The following is a 19638-nucleotide window of genomic DNA, read 5'->3' as shown; positions in this document are numbered from 1 at the left end:
GTCATTGTCATGTTGGAAGACCCAGCCTCGACCCATCTTCAATGCTCTAACTGAGGGAAGGAGGTTGTTCCCCAAAATCTCGCAATACATGGCCCCGGTCATCCTCTCCTTAATACAGTGCAGTCGCCCTGTCCCATGTGCAGAAAAACACCCCCAAAGCATGATGCTACCACCCCCATGCTTCACAGTAGGGATGGTGTTCTTGGGATGGTACTCATCATTCTTCTTCCTCCAAACACGTTTAGTGGAATTATGACCAAAAAGTTCTATTTTGGTCTCATCTGACCACATGACTTTCTCCCATGACTCCTCTGGATCATCCAAATGGTCATTGGCAAACTTAAGACGGGCCTTGACATGTGCTGGTTTAAGCAGGGGAACCTTCCGTGCCATGCATGATTTCAAACCATGACGTCTTAGTGTATTACCAACAGTAACCTTGGAAACGGTGGTCCCAGCTCTTTTCAGGTCATTGACCAGCTCCTCCCGTGTAGTTCTGGGCTGATTTCTCACCTTTCTTAGGATCATTGAGACCCCACGAGGTGAGATCTTGCATGGAGCCCCAGTCCGAGGGAGATTGACAGTCATGTTTAGCTTCTTCCATTTTCTAATGATTGCTCCAACAGTGGACCTTTTTTCACCAAGCTGCTTGGCAATTTCCTCGTAGCCCTTTCCAGCCTTGTGGAGGTGTACAATTTTGTCTCTAGTGTCTTTGGACAGCTCTTTGGTCTTGGCCATGTTAGTAGTTGGATTCTTACTGATTGTATGGGGTGGACAGGTGTCTTTATGCAGCTAACGACCTCAAACAGGTGCATCTAATTTAGGATAATAAATGGAGTGGAGGTGGACATTTTAAAGGCAGACTAACAGGTCTTTGAGGGTCAGAATTCTAGCTGATAGACAGGTGTTCAAATACTTATTTGCAGCTGTATCATACAAATAAATAGTTAAAAAATCATATATTGTGATTTCTGGATTTTTTTTTTTTAGATTATGTCTCTCACAGTGGACATGCACCTACGATGACAATTTCAGACCCCTCCATGATTTCCAAGTGGGAGAACTTGCAAAATAGCAGGGTGTTCAAATACTTATTTTCCTCACTGTATATTTAACATCTGACTGGAAACATCTTGTAGACATATTGCAGATGAGCAAACATTCTAAAAAATACATCTTGAGATGAAAACAGATACATCAAATAGACGTCTCAGAGATGTACGTGTGCTATCAGGGTGGTTACCTCCTCAGAAGACTTCAATAGCGTCTTTTTGCCGCATTATGACGTGCATAGCACAGGTACGTCTCTAAAATGTCTGCTAAAGAGCACTTCATCTGGAAAACATCTGTTGTGTACAAACATCTGATAAAAGTCTTAGAACAAGCAGTTATACACTCTAAATCATAAACATCTTAAAGATGTTTTCTAAATGTCTATTTAACATCTGACGGGAAACATCTTAGAGACATATTGCAGATGAGCATACATGTACATCTTGCAAATGTAAATGCAGACGTCTCCTTGATGTAGGCCTACATGTGCTATCAGAGTACAACATTTTATGGCAACTGACTTGTTGGCAAAACTGCTGAAACGTAGGTACACCCGGTGTGTGTGGAAAAAATATAAATGTGTACATAGCCTACTTTATCCAATACTTTGATGATTTTTCATCATCTTATCTCCCCGGTGCAAAAAGCTATAAAAAACCCCTGCAAGCTAACCCATACAAACGACTTAATCTATAAATATAGGAATTAAAGAAGAAGTGTCAGATGTTATCTTGTATCAAGCCATGTGTAATTTAAAACATCTAAAAACACATTCCTGGATTGTCTGAACCACATCACAGGCAGAAAATGCCACAGCAACTAGTTCGTACTGGGGAAACACTACTTCTATTTATAGCCCTGAAAAACAGGTCTTGTAAATGACTCAAACAACCATAGGAATGAAGTCAGAAGAGGTCAAGGAGGAAGTTCTAATGTTTCACAAAAAGACGTAAGAATTTCAAGTGCTAAGAATCCGCTGATAATCATTTGCCATCAAGTCATCTAACATGACAGTTCCTCATATTAAACATTCATTATGTATGCGTTGCTTGGTGAAATTAAAATTCCTGCCTCCACCTTGAAAGACTATGGATGGATGATTTGCTATTGCCCAGCTTCACTGCAGCCTTTACTCTTTTATCTGTCAAAACTATTTTTTGCCCCCTAAAAAGATATATTTTTATTTTTGAACTATTTGGCCTATATATATATATATATATATATATATATATATACACAACTAGTAAAAAATGCTTGTTTTACATTTTCCAATGTACTACAAAATAGTTTATTATTATACATATTATCAGCATAACACTTGGGTAATACTTTTACACTTTAACATACGAAAAATGTATTACTTGCATGTTGCTTTAATGACATAATGGCACAAACCTTGTGCTCTTCAAGGGACGAAAGAACATTTGGAGTCGAATCAATGTCATAAATGAGAAAACATCACGACACACTAAACATCCCCTTCATCTCTTTTTATTTAAAAAATGCAAACAGGTGTCCGCCTTTTAGACATCTATATCAATGTGAACAAATCTGTTAAAAATGTTTTCATAGAGCACAGTGTAACCTCTGTACAATTGTGGTGAAAGGGTAATTACAAAAGTTCATAATTTGTTCATCATTGGAATCACTAGTTACACTGAAGACTGAAGGTGAAGGTAGTTAATTGGCCAGTCCTGTTGTTTCTCCTCCCTGTAATGATGATGCTATCCTCAGAGCCTCTTCCAGTGAAGTCTGTTCGTTGAGCTAGAAGATACAACACAACACCTATGTTCAATAATATATACATATGCCCAGCTATACAGTTAAAAATCAAGGTCAAAAATAGCATTGGAAAAATAAAAGCGAGTGAAACCAACAACCATGACTTTCAGACTCAATTTGTTTCCTTCAGCTCAACTGTCATGTTATTAGTCGCTTTGCCATTACAATTTGTCCCTGGTCAAAGTCATTCAGATCTTTATTCCTGCCCATTTCTCCTGCATCCAACAACATTGATTACGAGAACTGATTGTTTTCTTACCATCTAATCCACCCAGACCTTAATATATAGCCTTGTTAGGAGATGATCAACAATATTCGCTTCAACTGTGACTGGTCATAATGTTTTGGCTCATCAGTGCATCTATGCTACCTTCAAAACTCAGATGAAGGAATCTCAGTAGACAGGGATGTGACAGCTTTTGGATGCAGTCTGTATGATTCTTAAAAATACTAGGGATCATAAACTTGCCAACTTTGTAAATGGTTACCAGACTTTGGTTCCAAACACAACTAAAGGCTAATTCACACTGCACCGACAGACAAGACCAGCGCCAACAGACACTTCATCGGGTTTTGCCAGATCAGTGTGTCGGCGTCTGTTGGCGCTGGTCGATTGTTTTCGCCGATTGAACATGTTCAATTTGTCAGGTCGTGGAAAGTCTGAGAAGTGATGTACTAAAATCTGGTGATTGTCCACGTTGGTCGGTGTCTAAATTCATGCAGAAACATGCACTTGCTTGTTGCAAATGAAAATAATGTTTTAAAATTGGCTCAAAATATCAAACATGTTTGATATTCTCCGAATGGATGAAACCATAGTCTGAACCTAAAACATCGTCATCTGTGGCTATCATATGCGATTTTCTGTGAAATTGGTCAACTCCAACTGCCTAAAATCTGCAGATTGGCTGTAACTTTAAGCAACTAGCATCAACTGTAAATCAGGCAAAACTCTGGGCAAAAGTCATGTAGTGTATTCCAGCCTCATTCTACCTGAACAGCAATCTGTGTGCCGTTAGAAGTAGCCAGAAGTGTAATTGGGTGTGCTGATAACCCATCCTGTATGTTCCTGCAAGATGTTAAATCTGGCATCATAATAGTCATCTGAAGAAAACAGAAAAAAATACATAAAAATATTTCCTATGATCAGTTTATTGAGTGCTGCAGGGGTGATGTATTATAGTGGGCCAAAACCTGGAAAAGAGTTATAGCATTTTAGCAGTTCTAGTTCCATCGTCCTGAAGTCAATGGGTTTTTAGTGTGGTGATGCTAACATATTTTCACGTTTTATTCAACAACATAAAAATACATCAGCAATGTCCCCTTGTGAATTTTTTTAAAGCTTTTACTTGTCTTGAAAAATGTGGTTTCTAACAAGAGGCTAAATGGGACCACAAAGGTTGTAGGGGACATTAAACATCATCAGTCGAACAGGTAAACTCGTCTACTCACTAGACCACTTTCAAAGCCTCGTTGTGTTTATAATCACGCTCTTGCAAATTATTCTAACTCAAACTTTCAGTTAAAAAGTTTTTTTTAAATAAAGACTGAAATAATTGTCGGAAGCTTAGTGAAGTCATGTGACCATGGTGTAGTTTGTTTATAGCCTATGTTTTGCTTTTGACTTCTCGCAATTTTTTTTTACGTTTCAAGCTGTGTTCATTTGTGAACATAACATTTTTGTTGGTCACAGAGCTTATTTTCTGCAATAATCCAAAAGTCAATGGAAAAAAAAAATCCTACGGGGTTTTTGTCGATGGAACCAGAGAGATGCTAACTTCCAGGTTGGCCTTTAAAGGGTAACTCTCGCCAAAATTGAACCTAGGCCACGAGATCGACTACTTTTGACTGACTAAATTCCAGCCACCAGAAACACTAACTGATAAAGTGAGTCATACAAAACCTTTCTTTTTAGTAAACTTTGTGAACACTGTAGTCAATGCTCGAGCTCATGTGTAGAGCCCCTGATACTTCAAGCAGTTTTATGTTGTGTCGAGCCTCCTTAGTGTTTTAAAAATAGCGGTTTTGATGCTATCATAGAAGTGCCCCATGCACTCCCATTCAAAAGGCATTTTGACCTAAACCGAAAATACGTTCAATCTTAAAAGTGGCGTTTCCATTCTAATTATGCTTTTACACGAAAGTTTGGCTGTTAGATTAACAAAAAGAGCCTAGCTAGGTTCAATTTTGGCGAGAGTTACCCATTAAAAAACCATCACTTGCAGCACTCTTTATGCACACAGATCAGCATTAGGCAGAATAGTCTTGTGATAATTAGGAAAGAACCTTTTATGTGTTTGCTGGAAATGAAAACCACACACATAAAAGGACTTGGTTCTCAAATTTACAACACCCAAAAATCCTACACACCTGTCCTTCAGTCCCGTCCTCTGAGACCATAGTCACTGAATGAGCCTCCGCTGAAGACAGCAAAGACTCAGTGGGTGGGAAGGTGATCATACTGCCATCTTGTGTTACCATTGTGATTGTATTTCCAATAGCCTGTTAAAATCACAGACATAAACAAAACAAAAATCATTTTCATTTTTATGATTCATTCATTCATTTAAGAAGCCCTTGCAGTTCCTTTTTTAAACATTAGTTTGGGAAACCCTGACATATTGTAATGTTCCATGCACTTTATATTGTTTATAACGAAAAAAATGGAATATATTTTCTTTCTCTTTTAATTTTTCATATGAATATGGTACAAGATTATCCTATTCAAATCAATGTGATAAACGAGTTAGGTCAAAAGTAATCTAAAAGTAATCAAAAAGTAGTTAGATTATATTCCCTAAAATGTGTAATAGATTACGATTATATAATAGATCACTAAATACAAATTTCTTCATGTAATTTGTATTCAGTAATGGACTACAATTTGTAAGTAATTTACCCAACAATGATGGCAGCACAGAAATTAAAGGACAAATCCAGTGAAAAATGAACCTAGGGGTAATTAACACATGGTTACCGAGTCGATCGTTCCCTGCGATGCGTTTTCATGAAAATCGAATGTATAGAGTTTTATCTTTAAAAACAGATTAGCTCATAACACTAGTATATGGGGCACAGAGTAAGTAAAAATAAATCGCTAGTTAATACCACTAACAAGGCTCAAAATAGCCTCACACTAACACGGTAACATAATGAGGGTCCTTACATACAAACCGAAGCATTGAGAACTTTGTAAGTGTACAGACAGTTTAATAAGAAGATACTTTATAAAGACAGTACATTACGCGTTGACATGCAGGATCCATCTTGGAAAACAGTCTCGACTAATCGAGTCACGAACGCCGTCGATAGGATAGCTGGTCGATAGGAATTACGTTTGTGAAATCTAGCGTAGCACGCCGTTCGTGGCTCGATTAGTCAAGACTGTTTTCCAAGATGGATCCTGCATGTCAACGCGTAATGTACTGTCTTTATAAAGTATCTTCTTATTAAACTGTCTGTACACTTACAAAGTTCTCAATGCTTCGGTTTGCATGTAAGGACCCTCATTATGTTACCGTGTTAGTGTGAGGCTATTTTGAGCCTTGTTAGTGGTATTAACTAGCGATTTATTTTTACTTACTCTGTGCCCCATATACTAGTGTTATGAGCTAATCTGTTTTTAAAGATAAAACTCTTTACATTCGATTTTCATGAAAACGCATCGCAGGGAACGATCGACTCGGTAACCATGTGTTAATTACCCCTAGGTTCATTTTTCACTGGATTTGTCCTTTAATGCACATTGCTCTGAAAATTGGCAAGTTTTAGGACAAGGTCTGAAAAGTCACCTGACCAAATTTGCAGTCAGTCTCTAGTGCCACCAACAGTTCAAATGACCAAGCACATTTTAGCTTACAGTATAAGAATCTACTGACTTTTTTCTATGCTGTTACGTAATCAAAAAGACTCAACATAAAAACATGTAGATCTTCTGAGAAACTTTAGATGCAAACCTGTGATGCTCCATCTTGTGTGATAAAAGTTACATGCTGTTGTTCCGTGACATCAGAGACTTCAGAAGCCATTTCAGGACAAGTGTCTTCACACTTCACAGGGCTGACACTCATGGAGGGGTCATCTATAGCCTCTAAATGCAAAAAACAGCCCAGTTCCACTCATGAAACATCATCAAAATCTGATCTGTATCTAGGATATATTAGATATGTTTTAAAACCAACCTGAAGGAGGTTCGAAATAGCCCTCCGACTCCTCTTCTATAGGCTCAGAGTCATTGTGTGCTGTGCGTTTGTGCATGACTAGTGTGGAAATCTGCTTGTACGTCTTTCCACAGTGGTTGCACTTGTAGGGTTTACAGGGAGTGTGCACTACATTATGTTTGTATAGACTCGAGTACTCGGTGAATCGCTTGTCACATCCAGGAACCGTGCAAACATACGGCCTCTCTCCTGCAAGTTAAAAAAGACACTGGTTTAGATATTTCACAAGAGTTGCATTCACAGTTACATTTAGGTTAGATTAAATATTATAAAGAAAGAGTTCAAACAAATAGTCCATGCAAAATGGAAATTCTGACATTATTTACTCCCCCTGATGTCTTCCCATATCCCTATGACTTGCTTTCTTTCTTTTGGTGAATTTTTGGATACTTAAAGAGATAGTCCACCCAACATGACAGTTTTGTCACTATTTACTTACTTTCGTGTCATTCCAAAAACCACTGAGACACTTCTTAATATATTGGTAACACTTTACAATAAGAGCCTTTCAGTTAACAGTATTTAATGCATTAACTAACATTGACAATGAGCAATACATTTATTATGATATTTATTAGTCTTCGTTAACATTAGTTAATAAAATTCAAATGTTCATTGTTAGTTCATGCTAGCTCAGGTCCATTAAATAATATTAACAAATATATATTTTTTAGCATAATAACCTATTAGTAATAGTTGAAATTAACTAAGATTAATAAATGCTATTTAATAAAAGTATTTTTGTTACACTTTATTATAAGGTGGTGTTGTTACAGTGTAATTATACAAATCAGTAAAGTGTAATATTACTTAATTACATGTAAATACTAAAGGGTTATGGTTAGGTTTAGGGTTATGTATTTGTAATTATGCATAATTTACTTTTATTACTATTGTAAGTACATTACCTTACTACCTTATTGTGAGGTTTTACCAAAATATATATTTTTTTTATGTTCCGCAGAAGAAACAAAGTCATACATGTTTTGAACGACATGAGGGTGAGTAGCCTAAATTTTGGCTGAACTATCATTTTAATACAATGAAAGGGAATGAGGACTGGAGTTAACAAGCTCCAAAATGACAAGAAGCCCCATGAAAGTGGCCATGCTCTATACTCGAAGTCTTCTGCATTTATACGATAGCTTTGTTTGAGAACCAGGTTAACAATAACAACTTGACATCTGACCAGATCAGCACATCTCTCAAAATTCCTCCTTTTGAGTTCCACGTAAGAAAGAAAGTCATACAGGTCTGGAACGAGTAAAAGGATGGCCATTTTAATTTCTAGGTGAACAACCCCTTTAAGGCTAAAAAGCATACCTGTATGGATCCGTATGTGGTTCTTGTAATTGGTTGCGCTGGCAAAGGCCCGATTACAGCCTGGTTCTGGGCAGTGATACGGTTTCTCTCCTGTGTGTGTGCGAACATGGACCTTACAGATGTTTGAGGTAGTGAAGGATCGTCCACAGCCCGGGAAAGGACATAAAAATGGCTTCTCTCCTTAAAAGAACAGACGTCATTGGTAGGAGCACAAGTAATGTGGTGGTACCGTGTTATCACATTGGTGATAAGGCTGCTAATATAACTCTCCATATCGTCGCTGTTGGGCAGAAACCTTGTATGTCCAAAAACTCTACTTAGTTTTCAGGAATTGAAAAAAACACCATATTTTAAAAATAATTAAACACCACACGGTCAAAGTTGATATTGTGGCTTTATATGTCATTGTATTATTAACACTAACAAAATCAAGCTCGAATGGAGTTTAAGGTTTTTGACCAGCAAATTTCAGACATGTGAAGCAGTAATACATTTTCATCAACTTATAGGTTATAAAGTTAATGAAGCTATGTGGGCGCTCAGTCTTTTTCTGCCATTTGGCCAAAATCCCAAGTTATTAAAGAAGAAGTGCTTCGCACAGGCTATTTAAGACAGTGTTGTTGGCTATGACTCGGCAAAAAATGCTAGACTCTTCTCCATTCCTCAAATACATAAAACATTAGCCTTTATATAAAGTGTTTCTTGAGTAAAGAAAACGCTGAACTTATTAAAAAAAACAGTTCAATTGGTTCTTGCGTTGCAAACAAGCAGAAACAGTCCAAACTGCGAACAACACTTCATTCACGATAGAGGCGGGGTGGAGTTATGAGGTTTAACTGACAGTTTGAGGAGCCAATGGAGTTACAGGGTTTAGTCGAAAGCTGTGTTTAATACTTTTCATTGGTTAGATATTTTCAAAACCAACAGAAAGACATAAATGGTGACCAATAGTAATGATTTATGAAAATGACGAAAAATGGAGATACGAGGTTTCTGCCCGAGAGCAACTATATGAAACATTGATTTTATTCTTGTACAGTTCTTATGCATGCAGCTTTTTGTCTACTATTCAATACCATGGTATTTTTAACACAGTACTGTGTGATAACTATATTCATATTCAGATAATATAATAAATCCAATAATCCAAGGAATAGATGGAAGATTTTAAGACGGCAAAGAAAGTACCTGTGTGAATTCTGGTGTGCTTTTGAAGGTCCCCTGAGGTCTTGAAAGATTTTTTACAGTCCAACTCCTGACAGCGGTAAGGTTTTTCTCCAGTGTGTGTCCTGATGTGACTTTTCAAACCGTAGCCTTATAGAAAAAAAATGACAAGGGATGTATATAACACAGCAAATACATCAGAAATACACAACTGCTCAAAAGTTGGGGGTCGGTAAGATTATTTTTTTAATACATTTATGTGATTGAAAGTGTAATTTTGTGAACAAATTATTACAATTTAAAGGTGCATGCCTTTTGCAGAGGAACATTGTTTTGGTTGTGCTTTGGTGTGACTGTGCAGATGAATACGGTTCTCCTGCTGCTCATAAAACATTAACTAATAGGCTTAAGAGATATAACCAGTTTAGACGGAAAGGATCTCAAGCTGACTTGCTGAAGACGTTACAGTATTTACCCATTAACAGACATGGTGCTTCCTTGAAAATAAATTCCAGCACAGCGCCTCAACAACCATAATGAAATGACCCTTCACAATAGATAGTGCTTTACAATGAACTCTGTTAGAGAGCTGCATATGACAATTTATCTGTTTAATATAAAACCTTACTATTGAGTAATAAAAACGCCATGTTCACATCACTTTTACAACATTTCAAATCCCTCAGTTCTCACTGTCTCTGAAGAGCCAAGCCGATGTTGATTCTTGTTTTATTACGAGCTCTGTCGCATTTTCTTTATGCCAGCACTCTCCTTTGTTAAGTGTTTGTTTAAAACGGGAGATTCCCCGGAGGTTTGAGATTTCTCACTCCTTGTGACAACTAACGTATGCCACTCTCACACCATTCAGGCATCAAAGCAGCCAGAACAACTTTTCTCTATTCACAGATATGATGAGACACGCAAGGTCAAGTGACGTATGGACCCCGCTAGGTCAAAAATATAAACACTTATAATAGACTAACCATAGTGAAACAGGGTAAGACAAAAACACATGTATTGACTCTTCTAAATTTGGTTAATTTTGAACAAAAAAAATAGTTATTGTGTACCTTTAAAATAACTGGTTTCTATTGTAATGGATCTTAAAATGTAATTTGTTCCTGATTCAAGTTGAATTTTCAGCATCATTACTCCAGTCTTCAGTGTCACAAGATCCTTCAGGAATCATTCTAATATGCTGTTTGCTGCTCAAGTAATACTTATTATTATCAAATGTTGAAAAAGAGATTCATCAGGATTATTTGATTAATAGAAAGTTCAAAAGAACAGATTTTTCCTTTTAAATAAAAATATTTTCTAACATTAATGTCTTAACTGTTTTTCAATTTAATGCATCCTTGCTGAATAGGACACAAAAAAACCCTGCTGAGGTGACACATTGATCTGTAAACCTTTTTGTTACCTGTTGCAAACTTTTTTCCACAGCCAGGTATGTCACAACAGTACGGCTTGTCACCTGTATGCGCTCTTTCATGTACCTGATAAAACAAAACACGAGAAAATAATCATAATGCATTACATTTGTAATGTTGTCTGTGGTGAATTACTTTTATTTAACAAGCTGATAAGCTCAAATACACAAGCCATAATAACCTTAAGATGATTTGCAGTGGTGTAAAGCTTTCCACATCCGTCGTAATTACACCGAAAACATTTCTCCCCAGGCTGCTGCACACTACGCCGGATTTCTTGACCCTGAAGTACAATCTAGAGGGAGGGAGGATAAACATTTCTGAGCATCTCCTAGTTTGACTATTGATATTTGTATTTTGCATGGATATTGTATTCTAACCTGCATCTCCACAACACCGTGAGGATCATTGGTGATCAGCTCAGAGTTTGTGTACGAGTCCATTTCCTCGATCTGCAGGAAAGAATTCAAGAGTGATCATTATGATCATCAGCTTTACCAAAATTATTTTCTTATCTATTTTGACAAATGATAAGCTAAAAAAACATTTAAAATTTGTAACAACGTCGTTTTATATCTCCAGCAAAGTCATGGTAAATACTGTACATTGTGAGTGTCTTTGCATTAGCCCTTGTCATCTTTAAAGGGTACCTTGGTTGTGTACTGCTCCAAAGCATTGATTGTTTCTTGGTCAATGGATGAATCTGTCTGCAGATCTGCTACTGTGCCATTAGTCTGGATGGCGAGAATGGTGTTCGGCTGAGACACCTGAACAGCATGATGGATATAAGCGGTAGACCCGTCCTCTAACTGCACCGCCTGCAAGGTACTGGGGTCATATGTATCTGAAAATGCATTAATGACAAAAAACATAAATAGAAAAAAATAATAATAATAAAAAAATAATAATAATAAAAAAAAAAATTATATATATATATATATATATTAAGCATGTACAACGAATCCTATTTAAAGGGGTCATATAATGGTACATGCACTTTTACAAGTTGATTGTACTGAAATGCGTGTTGGCAGTGCCTGTACACAACCATCATAAAATGATAAAAATCCATCCAGTGTTTTTTTTTTATCTCCTTATATGTTTTCCCCATCCCTAATCAAGCCGTTCGACCGTGTGACGTCACACTGTCAGACGCCCCTCCCACGATTGTTGATTGACAGCAGCATTTCAACACAGACCCGCCCTCGCTTGTGAGCGAGCTGTCAATCACAGTCCGTGCGGACCGGCGCGGTCATTGTTGATACGCTGAAGCACTGTCTATGAGCAGAATGGCGTCTAAGCGATTGTGGTGTTCTGTTCTTGGGTGTAATAACGGACACAGCATCATGTTGATGTTCCTAAATCCGAACCGCTGAAGACGCAGTGGCTGAGTTTGTTTTCGAAGGGAATATTCCCCACGATCAACGTCAGTGCTTTCATGTTTGCGCGAATCATTTCACACACCAGACTGCTTTACAAACGAGGGTCAGTAAAGCCGGTTTTGCTAAGAAGCTGCTCCTGAAAAAAGGATCGGTACCAGCTATTCGTGTTCCTGCTGAACCTCCAGAAGAACTGAAGTGAGTGAAACATTTTATTAACCTTTATATTAATATTTATATTAATCTTTGCACGCTTCACGATGAATGCGGCTGTTTACACTCAGGGTACATTACGGCATGTTTTCTATGTACGACGTTCTCAATATAATTCATAATCCCACGTTTATAATGAACAACGCGTTATGGTTATTGTGTTATTGTGTTACGGTGTGCGCACAGAACAGAGGGACGGGGTGAGCAAAGCTCATTATCATTTAAAGACACATGCACTTAAAACGGCGTGCTGAAAACAGAGCTGTTTTTGACCAGGTAAAATGAGTGTTTTCTTACAATACTAATGAGAATTTTTAATTAAAGTATATTACAAACTTGTAATTTAGACCCTAAAGAATCATATTAGCTTGTACAAAAATGGCATTATACGACCCCTTTAACATCCTGCACACACTCTTAGAAAAAAAGGTTCAGTGGGGTTTCTTGACTCAATTTTAAAGAACCCTTTATGCCAGAAAGGTTCTATGTAAGGAGAAATGTCTTAAATTATGCATAATCCTTTTGCATATTATGAGAACATTTTTATTGTTTTTTGACCATTGATGCATGGAGAGCTCCAAAACAAATTAGGAACCTTTAAAATAGCATAATGGAGGAAATTTAAGTTTCTATATAGACCTTTTTCTTTTAAGAGTGCAACAAAAACGGGAGTAAATGAAAAACCTTTTGTGGTGTGGTGGATGTAAGCTGTAGTTCCATCTTCCAACTGCACAGTCTGAGCATCCTCCAGTCGTAAGCTTTCGTTACCAACAACATCACATACAGACGAGCTTGTCCAGTTATTTGGCTCATCTAGTGAGCATATAATATGGGAAATTAAAAAAGAAACATTATTTGCATATTAACATCATAAGCCCGTACATAAAATAATAAAAGCTAGATCCCTTCCAATGAAACTAGCATGAAGAATTGCAGCATAACAAACAGGGAAGTACCTGCTTTTGGAACAGCAATGTGTTGCACATAAGCAGAGGATCCATCTTCTAACTGGATCATTTGTCCTTCAACTATATTGCTGTCTGGGGAAAACAACCAGCACTCAGTTAATACATCATTCAAAAAAATAAACTACCATGTCAACTGTGAATAAATATGAGATTTTAAAATAGAAATGTTAAACTTTCATAATAGTCATTTACGGGAAAGTAAAATCATGCACAACATTGATTTGTTTATAAAAAAAAGAAAAAGAGAAATACAGAGTAATAGATTGCAGATGCTTTCTTGATCACTTTCAATAAACCGTTTATTTGAGCAAGATTTTATTTGTTATATATTCACTGATGATCCAAAACATTATAACCAGTCACAGGTGAAGCGAATATTGTTGATCATCTCCAAACAAGGCCACATATTAAGTTCTGGGTGGGTTAGATGATAAGCAAACACCATGTTGAATCTATGCCACAAAGAATTAAGGCAGTTCTGAAGGTAAAAGGGGCTCAAACCCAGTACTAGCAAGGTGTATCTAACATATATATATATATACATACACACACTAAGTAAAAAATAAAAACAAATAATTTTAAGGTCCTGTAGGTTAACTAATTGAAAAGATCATAGGTTTGATTCCCAGGGAACACATTACTGTTCTTCAAAACGCATACATGCAAATGTTTGATAGAAAATGTAGAAAGAATGTGCTTAATAATAACCAAAAAAATAATAATAATAATGAAATAACCATCAAATTTGCTAATCAATATGCGAATTTGTTTCTTATAGAAGGTGATGCTTAGCTTTACATCTCAAAAGCGTCTCAGATGAACAATGTTCGTGCTCAGAACTCGTAATAGACATACCTTGAGGGTTGTGAGGTATATATGCAGTGGAGCCATCTGATAAAGTCACAGCCTGCAAACTGACTGTGTCCATGCTCTGGTCACCATCTGAACAATTAACAAATAGATCATGATGACTGTAATATGGAGAACACTGCCGTTCAAATGTCTCTTATGCTGACCAAGTCTGTATTTATTTGATCAAAAATACAGTGAAAATTTGTTAGTTTCAAATAACCCTTTTCTATTTTAATATTTTTTAAAATGTAATTCATTCTAGTGATGCAAAGCTGAATTTTCAGCATAATTACTCCAATCACTACTTCAGAAATTATTCTAATATGCTGATTTTCTGCTCAAGAAACATTTCTTATTATTAACAATATTGAAAACAGTTGTGCAGCTTAATATTTTCACGGAAACGTCATCGCCACATTTTTTCTAGGACCCTTTGGTGAATAGAACATTTAAAAGAACAGCATTTATTTAAAATATATTTTTTTTTATAACAATATAAAGTCTTAACTGTAACTTTTGATCAATTTAATGCATAATAGTATTAAAGGGATACTCCACTTTTTTTGGAAATAGGCTCATTTTACAACTCCCCCAGAGTTAAACAGTTGAGTCTTACCGTTTTCGAATCCATTCAGCCGAACTCCGGGTCTGGCGGTACCACTTTTAGCATAGCTTAGCATAGATCATTGAATCGGACAGGACCATTAGCATCTCTCTCAAAAAAATGACCAAAGAGTTTCGATATTTTTCCTATTTAAAACTTGACTCTTCTGTAGTCACATCGTGTACTAAGACCGATGGAAAATGTAAAGTTGCGATTTTCTAGGCTGATTTGGCTAGGAACTATACTCTCATTCCTGCGTAATAATCAAGAAACTTTGCTGCAGTACCATGAGTCCAGCAGGCGTAATGATATGACGCAGCACCTGAAAATAGGTCTAATAGGTTAGACAAACTTAGTCTCGGTCACGTTGGAAGTTACCGAGCTGGGGACTATTATCAGGCGCTGCGTCATATCATTACGCCTGCTGCACCCATGGTACAGCAGCAAAGTTTCTTGATTATTACGCAGGAATGAGAGTATAGTTCCTAGCCATATCAGCCTAGAAAATCGCAACTTTTCATTTTCCGTCGGTCTTAGTACACGATGTAACTACAGAAGAGTCAAGTTTTAAATAGGAAAAATATCGAAACTCTTAGGTCATTTTTTTGAGACAGATGCTAATGGTCCTGTCCGATTCAATGATCTATGCTAAGCTATGCTAAAAGTGGTACCGCCAGACCTGGAGTTCGGCTGAATGGATTCGAAAACGGTAAAACTCAACTGTTTAACTCTGGGGGAGTTGTAAAATGAGCCTATTTCCAAAAGAAGTGGAGTATCCCTTTAATTTCTTTCGGGAAAAAATGCACAGCTTTCCCTTTAATAAAAGGTCAATGTCTGAAAAGAGCTCATTTATAAAGTGTGCAGCTCTGACCTGAAATCCCCACAGCCTCAGTTAAGCAGAGCGTGACCTCCTGAGCATCACCCTCATGCTGGAAATCTGCTGACTGATTTATCTGAGCCAGCAGCATTATAACCTAGGAGAAATCAAATGTTAGGAACACAATATAACTATATGATCACATTCAGTAAGAGTTGTGAAACTGTGATGAAGTGAAGGTCTCAGATTGCATAAATGGTTGACTGTTTGACTAAATATGGTTATAAATATTACAAAATTCATAGTTAAAAAAAAAACAGTGATAGAGTTTATTTAAGGGTACAGAAGGCTGATTGCACTAAACTTTTACAAAACAGTGCCATGTTTTGTTTTCCCTCAGTTGTAATGTCAAACTAAATGGAAACCCATTATTAAAAATTGTATAATTTAGTTTAAGAAGACAACAAACTTTATCTATCTGTTAGAATGTTACAAGGGTTTACAAGATAAATTAAGAATAACAATATAATAATTCTAACATTATAATACAAAAAAACTATTTTCATGGCCGTTTTCCCCTTAAACATACAGTTACAGAGAGGTCAACATGGGAATAAAACACAATGCTCCATCATGATATTTCTAGTTTTAGGGTGCTTTGCATATATCTCGAGCCCTGCTGAAGGCAAACTCGATTTGAAGGATCCTTGAGATCCTCTGCCTTCATTTCGCGTCCTTCATTCGGCTCGTTTTGAAGGATGCATCGAGTGTAGTCTTACAGTCCTTCAGCCACCCACAAACATTAGCATACATTCCACTTCCCGAAAAAGAAACTGACAGAAAATGAGTCGGCATTGAGCTTGTATGAGATCATTATAAGACGAAATATAATGTTTTCGGAGATGAAGGCATGCATGTTTTCTTTTTGTTTTGGTGTAAATTAATCACTAAACTAACCGCATACTACTGGTTGACTACAGACGGTTGTCATTCACTGTATTGCATAAAAAGAAAGCCATTTATATAGATTATATAGTAATATAAAGATTTTTAATACTAAGTATTTTTTATAGAATTAAGATTTAATTTTGGAAAAGATTTTAAGTTACTCATACTAGAGTTGGAAAAAATTCCCTAATTTTATTCAGAGAGCCAAACTTAGCAAAAATATGCATCTGGTTCAGTTGCTGATATTTATATGGCCAGAAAGTAAGATGAATGTGTGTAATGAAAATCTTTATAACAGTATAACAGACTACTTACATAAAATGCATATAAATGTAATTTGTCATTCTATATCTCCCAATAATATATCTTAGTAATATGTTATTTAAATGCTTATAGTTTTGTGTAGTGTTACAATGCAATACAATGATGTTTGAGAGATGAACAAATAAGCATTCTTCAAAAGTCTGATGAATTATATTTGATACTCACACATTTTAACATTTTTCTTAAAAAACAAAACTATGCATTGATGATCAAGCAAACCTAAGTTGCTTCAGTCCAGTAAGTGTTCATCTTGAAATATTACTGACAATATAAAAGATATTCATTCGTTTACTTCATAGAAATCGTCACTGCAAAAAAGACACGTGAACCAACCTGAAGGGGGACAGTTTTTACACTTATTCTAGGCCTTTTACTTGCTAAAAAGAAAAAAGTATCAGAATTCAGATTTTCTGAAATCCATATCTATCAAATATGATAAAGTAGACTTTATAAGGATTCAGATGATATCAGTTTTGTAATTAAACATCCATTAACACGATCACAAAATACTATAACCAGACGTGAAGCTTTAACGTTACTTCCTATTCTCAAAAAAGCTTCTGTCCTTCAAATGTGTAAGTTAGTGTTTTCTAGTCACCTCAGGAGTGCTGCACGTGCTATTGAGTCACCCCTGTTGCTTCTATCGTTTGTTAATATGAATAAATGCATTAATTAGTGTTAATCCACCCTAAGCATACACATCTTTAACGCTTGAAAACATTGACACGTGACATAATGGGATGTGAACTCAGAGTAGCTGTTAACCTGCCGCGATATCTAGTGTCCGGAAGATGTAAACAAACCGTGCGACACTTACAGTCGATCGCTTTCAGGACAGTGTTTATAAACATGCTTTATTACTGCAGCTGATGCGGGTCTGATTCTCAGTAGCTATGTAGTGCATATCGCCTGATCTATAACATTATTAATAGCAGATGTTTGGTGTTTCAGACACTCACCTCTCTGAAGAACACAAATCTACCAGATATACGGCAAACCGGATCAAATTATATGTTTAATATTTCCATATATCAAGGTCCCTAACATCGGGAAATACAACGGTGTGTTTTGAATTGGTATATTTCTTCTGTGGGTTTGATGTCACAGAACACAGTGAACAGGTTTATTCTGCCCCCTGCTGTTCAGGAGGGATACACTCTACCAGTTAAAGGGATAGTTCACCCAAAAATGTCATTTACAAATAATAGATATTATACAAAAATTATACGGAGAATACTCAATAATTATACATTACAACAAAAGGAAAAGAAAATATAATGTAATTAACAGGGGTGTGACGATACCCTCATGTCATGATTCGATACATATCACGATACTGAACTCACGATACGATATTATTGCGATATTCCAAGACATATGGTAAAAGGTTACTGACTAGATATATTTAAAATAATGTAGGTCACTTTTACTGGTAACATAAGACATTTGGCATTATCAGGACACACAAATATTCCCCCATTGTATTATTATTATACATTATATTCAACATCATATGTAGTAGTTTAATGTAGTACTGACACTAAAACTCTGAAAACTTGATTTTTTTTCTCACACAGTAGTTTTCATTTTGGGTGAATTATACACAATACAGATTGTCACTATCCACCATACATATTGATTAATTTTTTTATTGCGATTATATTGTGACACGATATATTGTTACACCCCTAGTAAAATTAATAGCACAAGTAGAAGAAAAAGAAAATAATATAAAAAGAAAGGGAAAAAGTATGAGATCATTATATAAATAGCATAAAAGCTTCGCATAAAGACCTGGTACATTTTGCTTTACTATTTTTCAATCCAAGTAGTGTCTCAATATAATTCTTCATTTCTATCTGAAGCAACAAAAAGTTGGGTTTTTCTTTAAAAATGCAGATTGTCCTCGCTGCAGCCTGTAGCGCGGTGACGTACTCGATTAATCAAGTATTTAATGTCATTTAAACTGTAATGTTGAGTTAAAGATAGAATAAATAGATACAAATGGTTCATTAGACACTATAGCTATAGAGTATTTCACATTTATTTAAGCAACGAGGGTATAGTGTTTTGAATGATCTATAATAACCTATTATCATTTGTTTAATTCGTTTAATTTGGTCCTTTATGAATATAAATAGACTGAAAATATGTATAATGTTGTGTTTATTTTTTCCACTCATAGTCTGTTTTATAGTCTTCTTTGTTATTTGTGTAATATTTCTGTAATGTAGACTTTATTCGTTCATGAATGAATCAAATATATTATTTTTCTCTCTCACTCGCTGTGCTATAGCCTACATGACAGATTATAAGAGTTATACTAGAATATGTGGGACATCTTTTTTTATACCATAAGATATTTAATAAATGAAGATGAAAAGAAGAAAAAATATCTTGTGTCTGGTATCCGATCTGTTAAAACATCCCAATGTCCAACAAATTCAAAAACTGTTGGGGACAATGTCAGGTAATAATATTAATGCAATGAAAACAATTAATTTTTATGCAAATGAAATCCCTAGAGATGGATCAACGTTCTAATGAATAAAGACATT

General features: G+C 36.0%; 1 protein-coding gene across 1 annotated transcript; it reads right to left on the bottom strand.

Moving 5' to 3' along the window:
* Nucleotides 1–2528: 2528 nt before the first annotated feature.
* Nucleotides 2529–18195, bottom strand: znf143a (zinc finger protein 143a). The gene is made up of 16 exons (XM_084109541.1): nt 18040–18195; nt 15863–15965; nt 14391–14477; nt 13524–13607; nt 13252–13380; nt 11626–11819; nt 11356–11427; nt 11157–11270; nt 10966–11041; nt 9567–9692; nt 8379–8558; nt 7017–7244; nt 6792–6925; nt 5206–5337; nt 3829–3939; nt 2529–2817 (listed from the first exon to the last, which is right to left on the bottom strand). The coding sequence occupies exons 2-16, from the start codon at nt 15957–15959 to the stop codon at nt 2734–2736; spliced, it is 1848 nt and encodes a 615-aa protein (XP_083965667.1). The 5' UTR covers nt 15960–15965; nt 18040–18195; the 3' UTR covers nt 2529–2733.
* Nucleotides 18196–19638: the final 1443 nt, after the last annotated feature.

This window comes from Abramis brama, assembly GCF_963993115.1.
Source record: "Abramis brama genome assembly, chromosome: 3".
NCBI lineage: Eukaryota > Metazoa > Chordata > Actinopteri > Cypriniformes > Leuciscidae > Abramis > Abramis brama.
This window is presented reverse-complemented; position numbering and strand designations above follow the sequence as displayed.

What these genes read in the sequence shown, in the direction of transcription:
- znf143a (XM_084109541.1), bottom strand. Translation starts at nt 15,959, where the DNA reads ATGCTGCTGGCTCAGATAAATCAGTCAGCAGATTTCCAGCATGAGGGT. An exon ending in CATCCACCACACCACAAAAG is followed by an intron (nt 11,820 to 13,251) that starts GTTTTTCATTTA and finishes ATGCATTTTCAG; the next exon opens with ATACATATGACCCCAGTACC. An exon ending in CCACTGCAAATCATCTTAAG is followed by an intron (nt 11,042 to 11,156) that starts GTTATTATGGCT and finishes TTGTTTTATCAG; the next exon opens with GTACATGAAAGAGCGCATAC.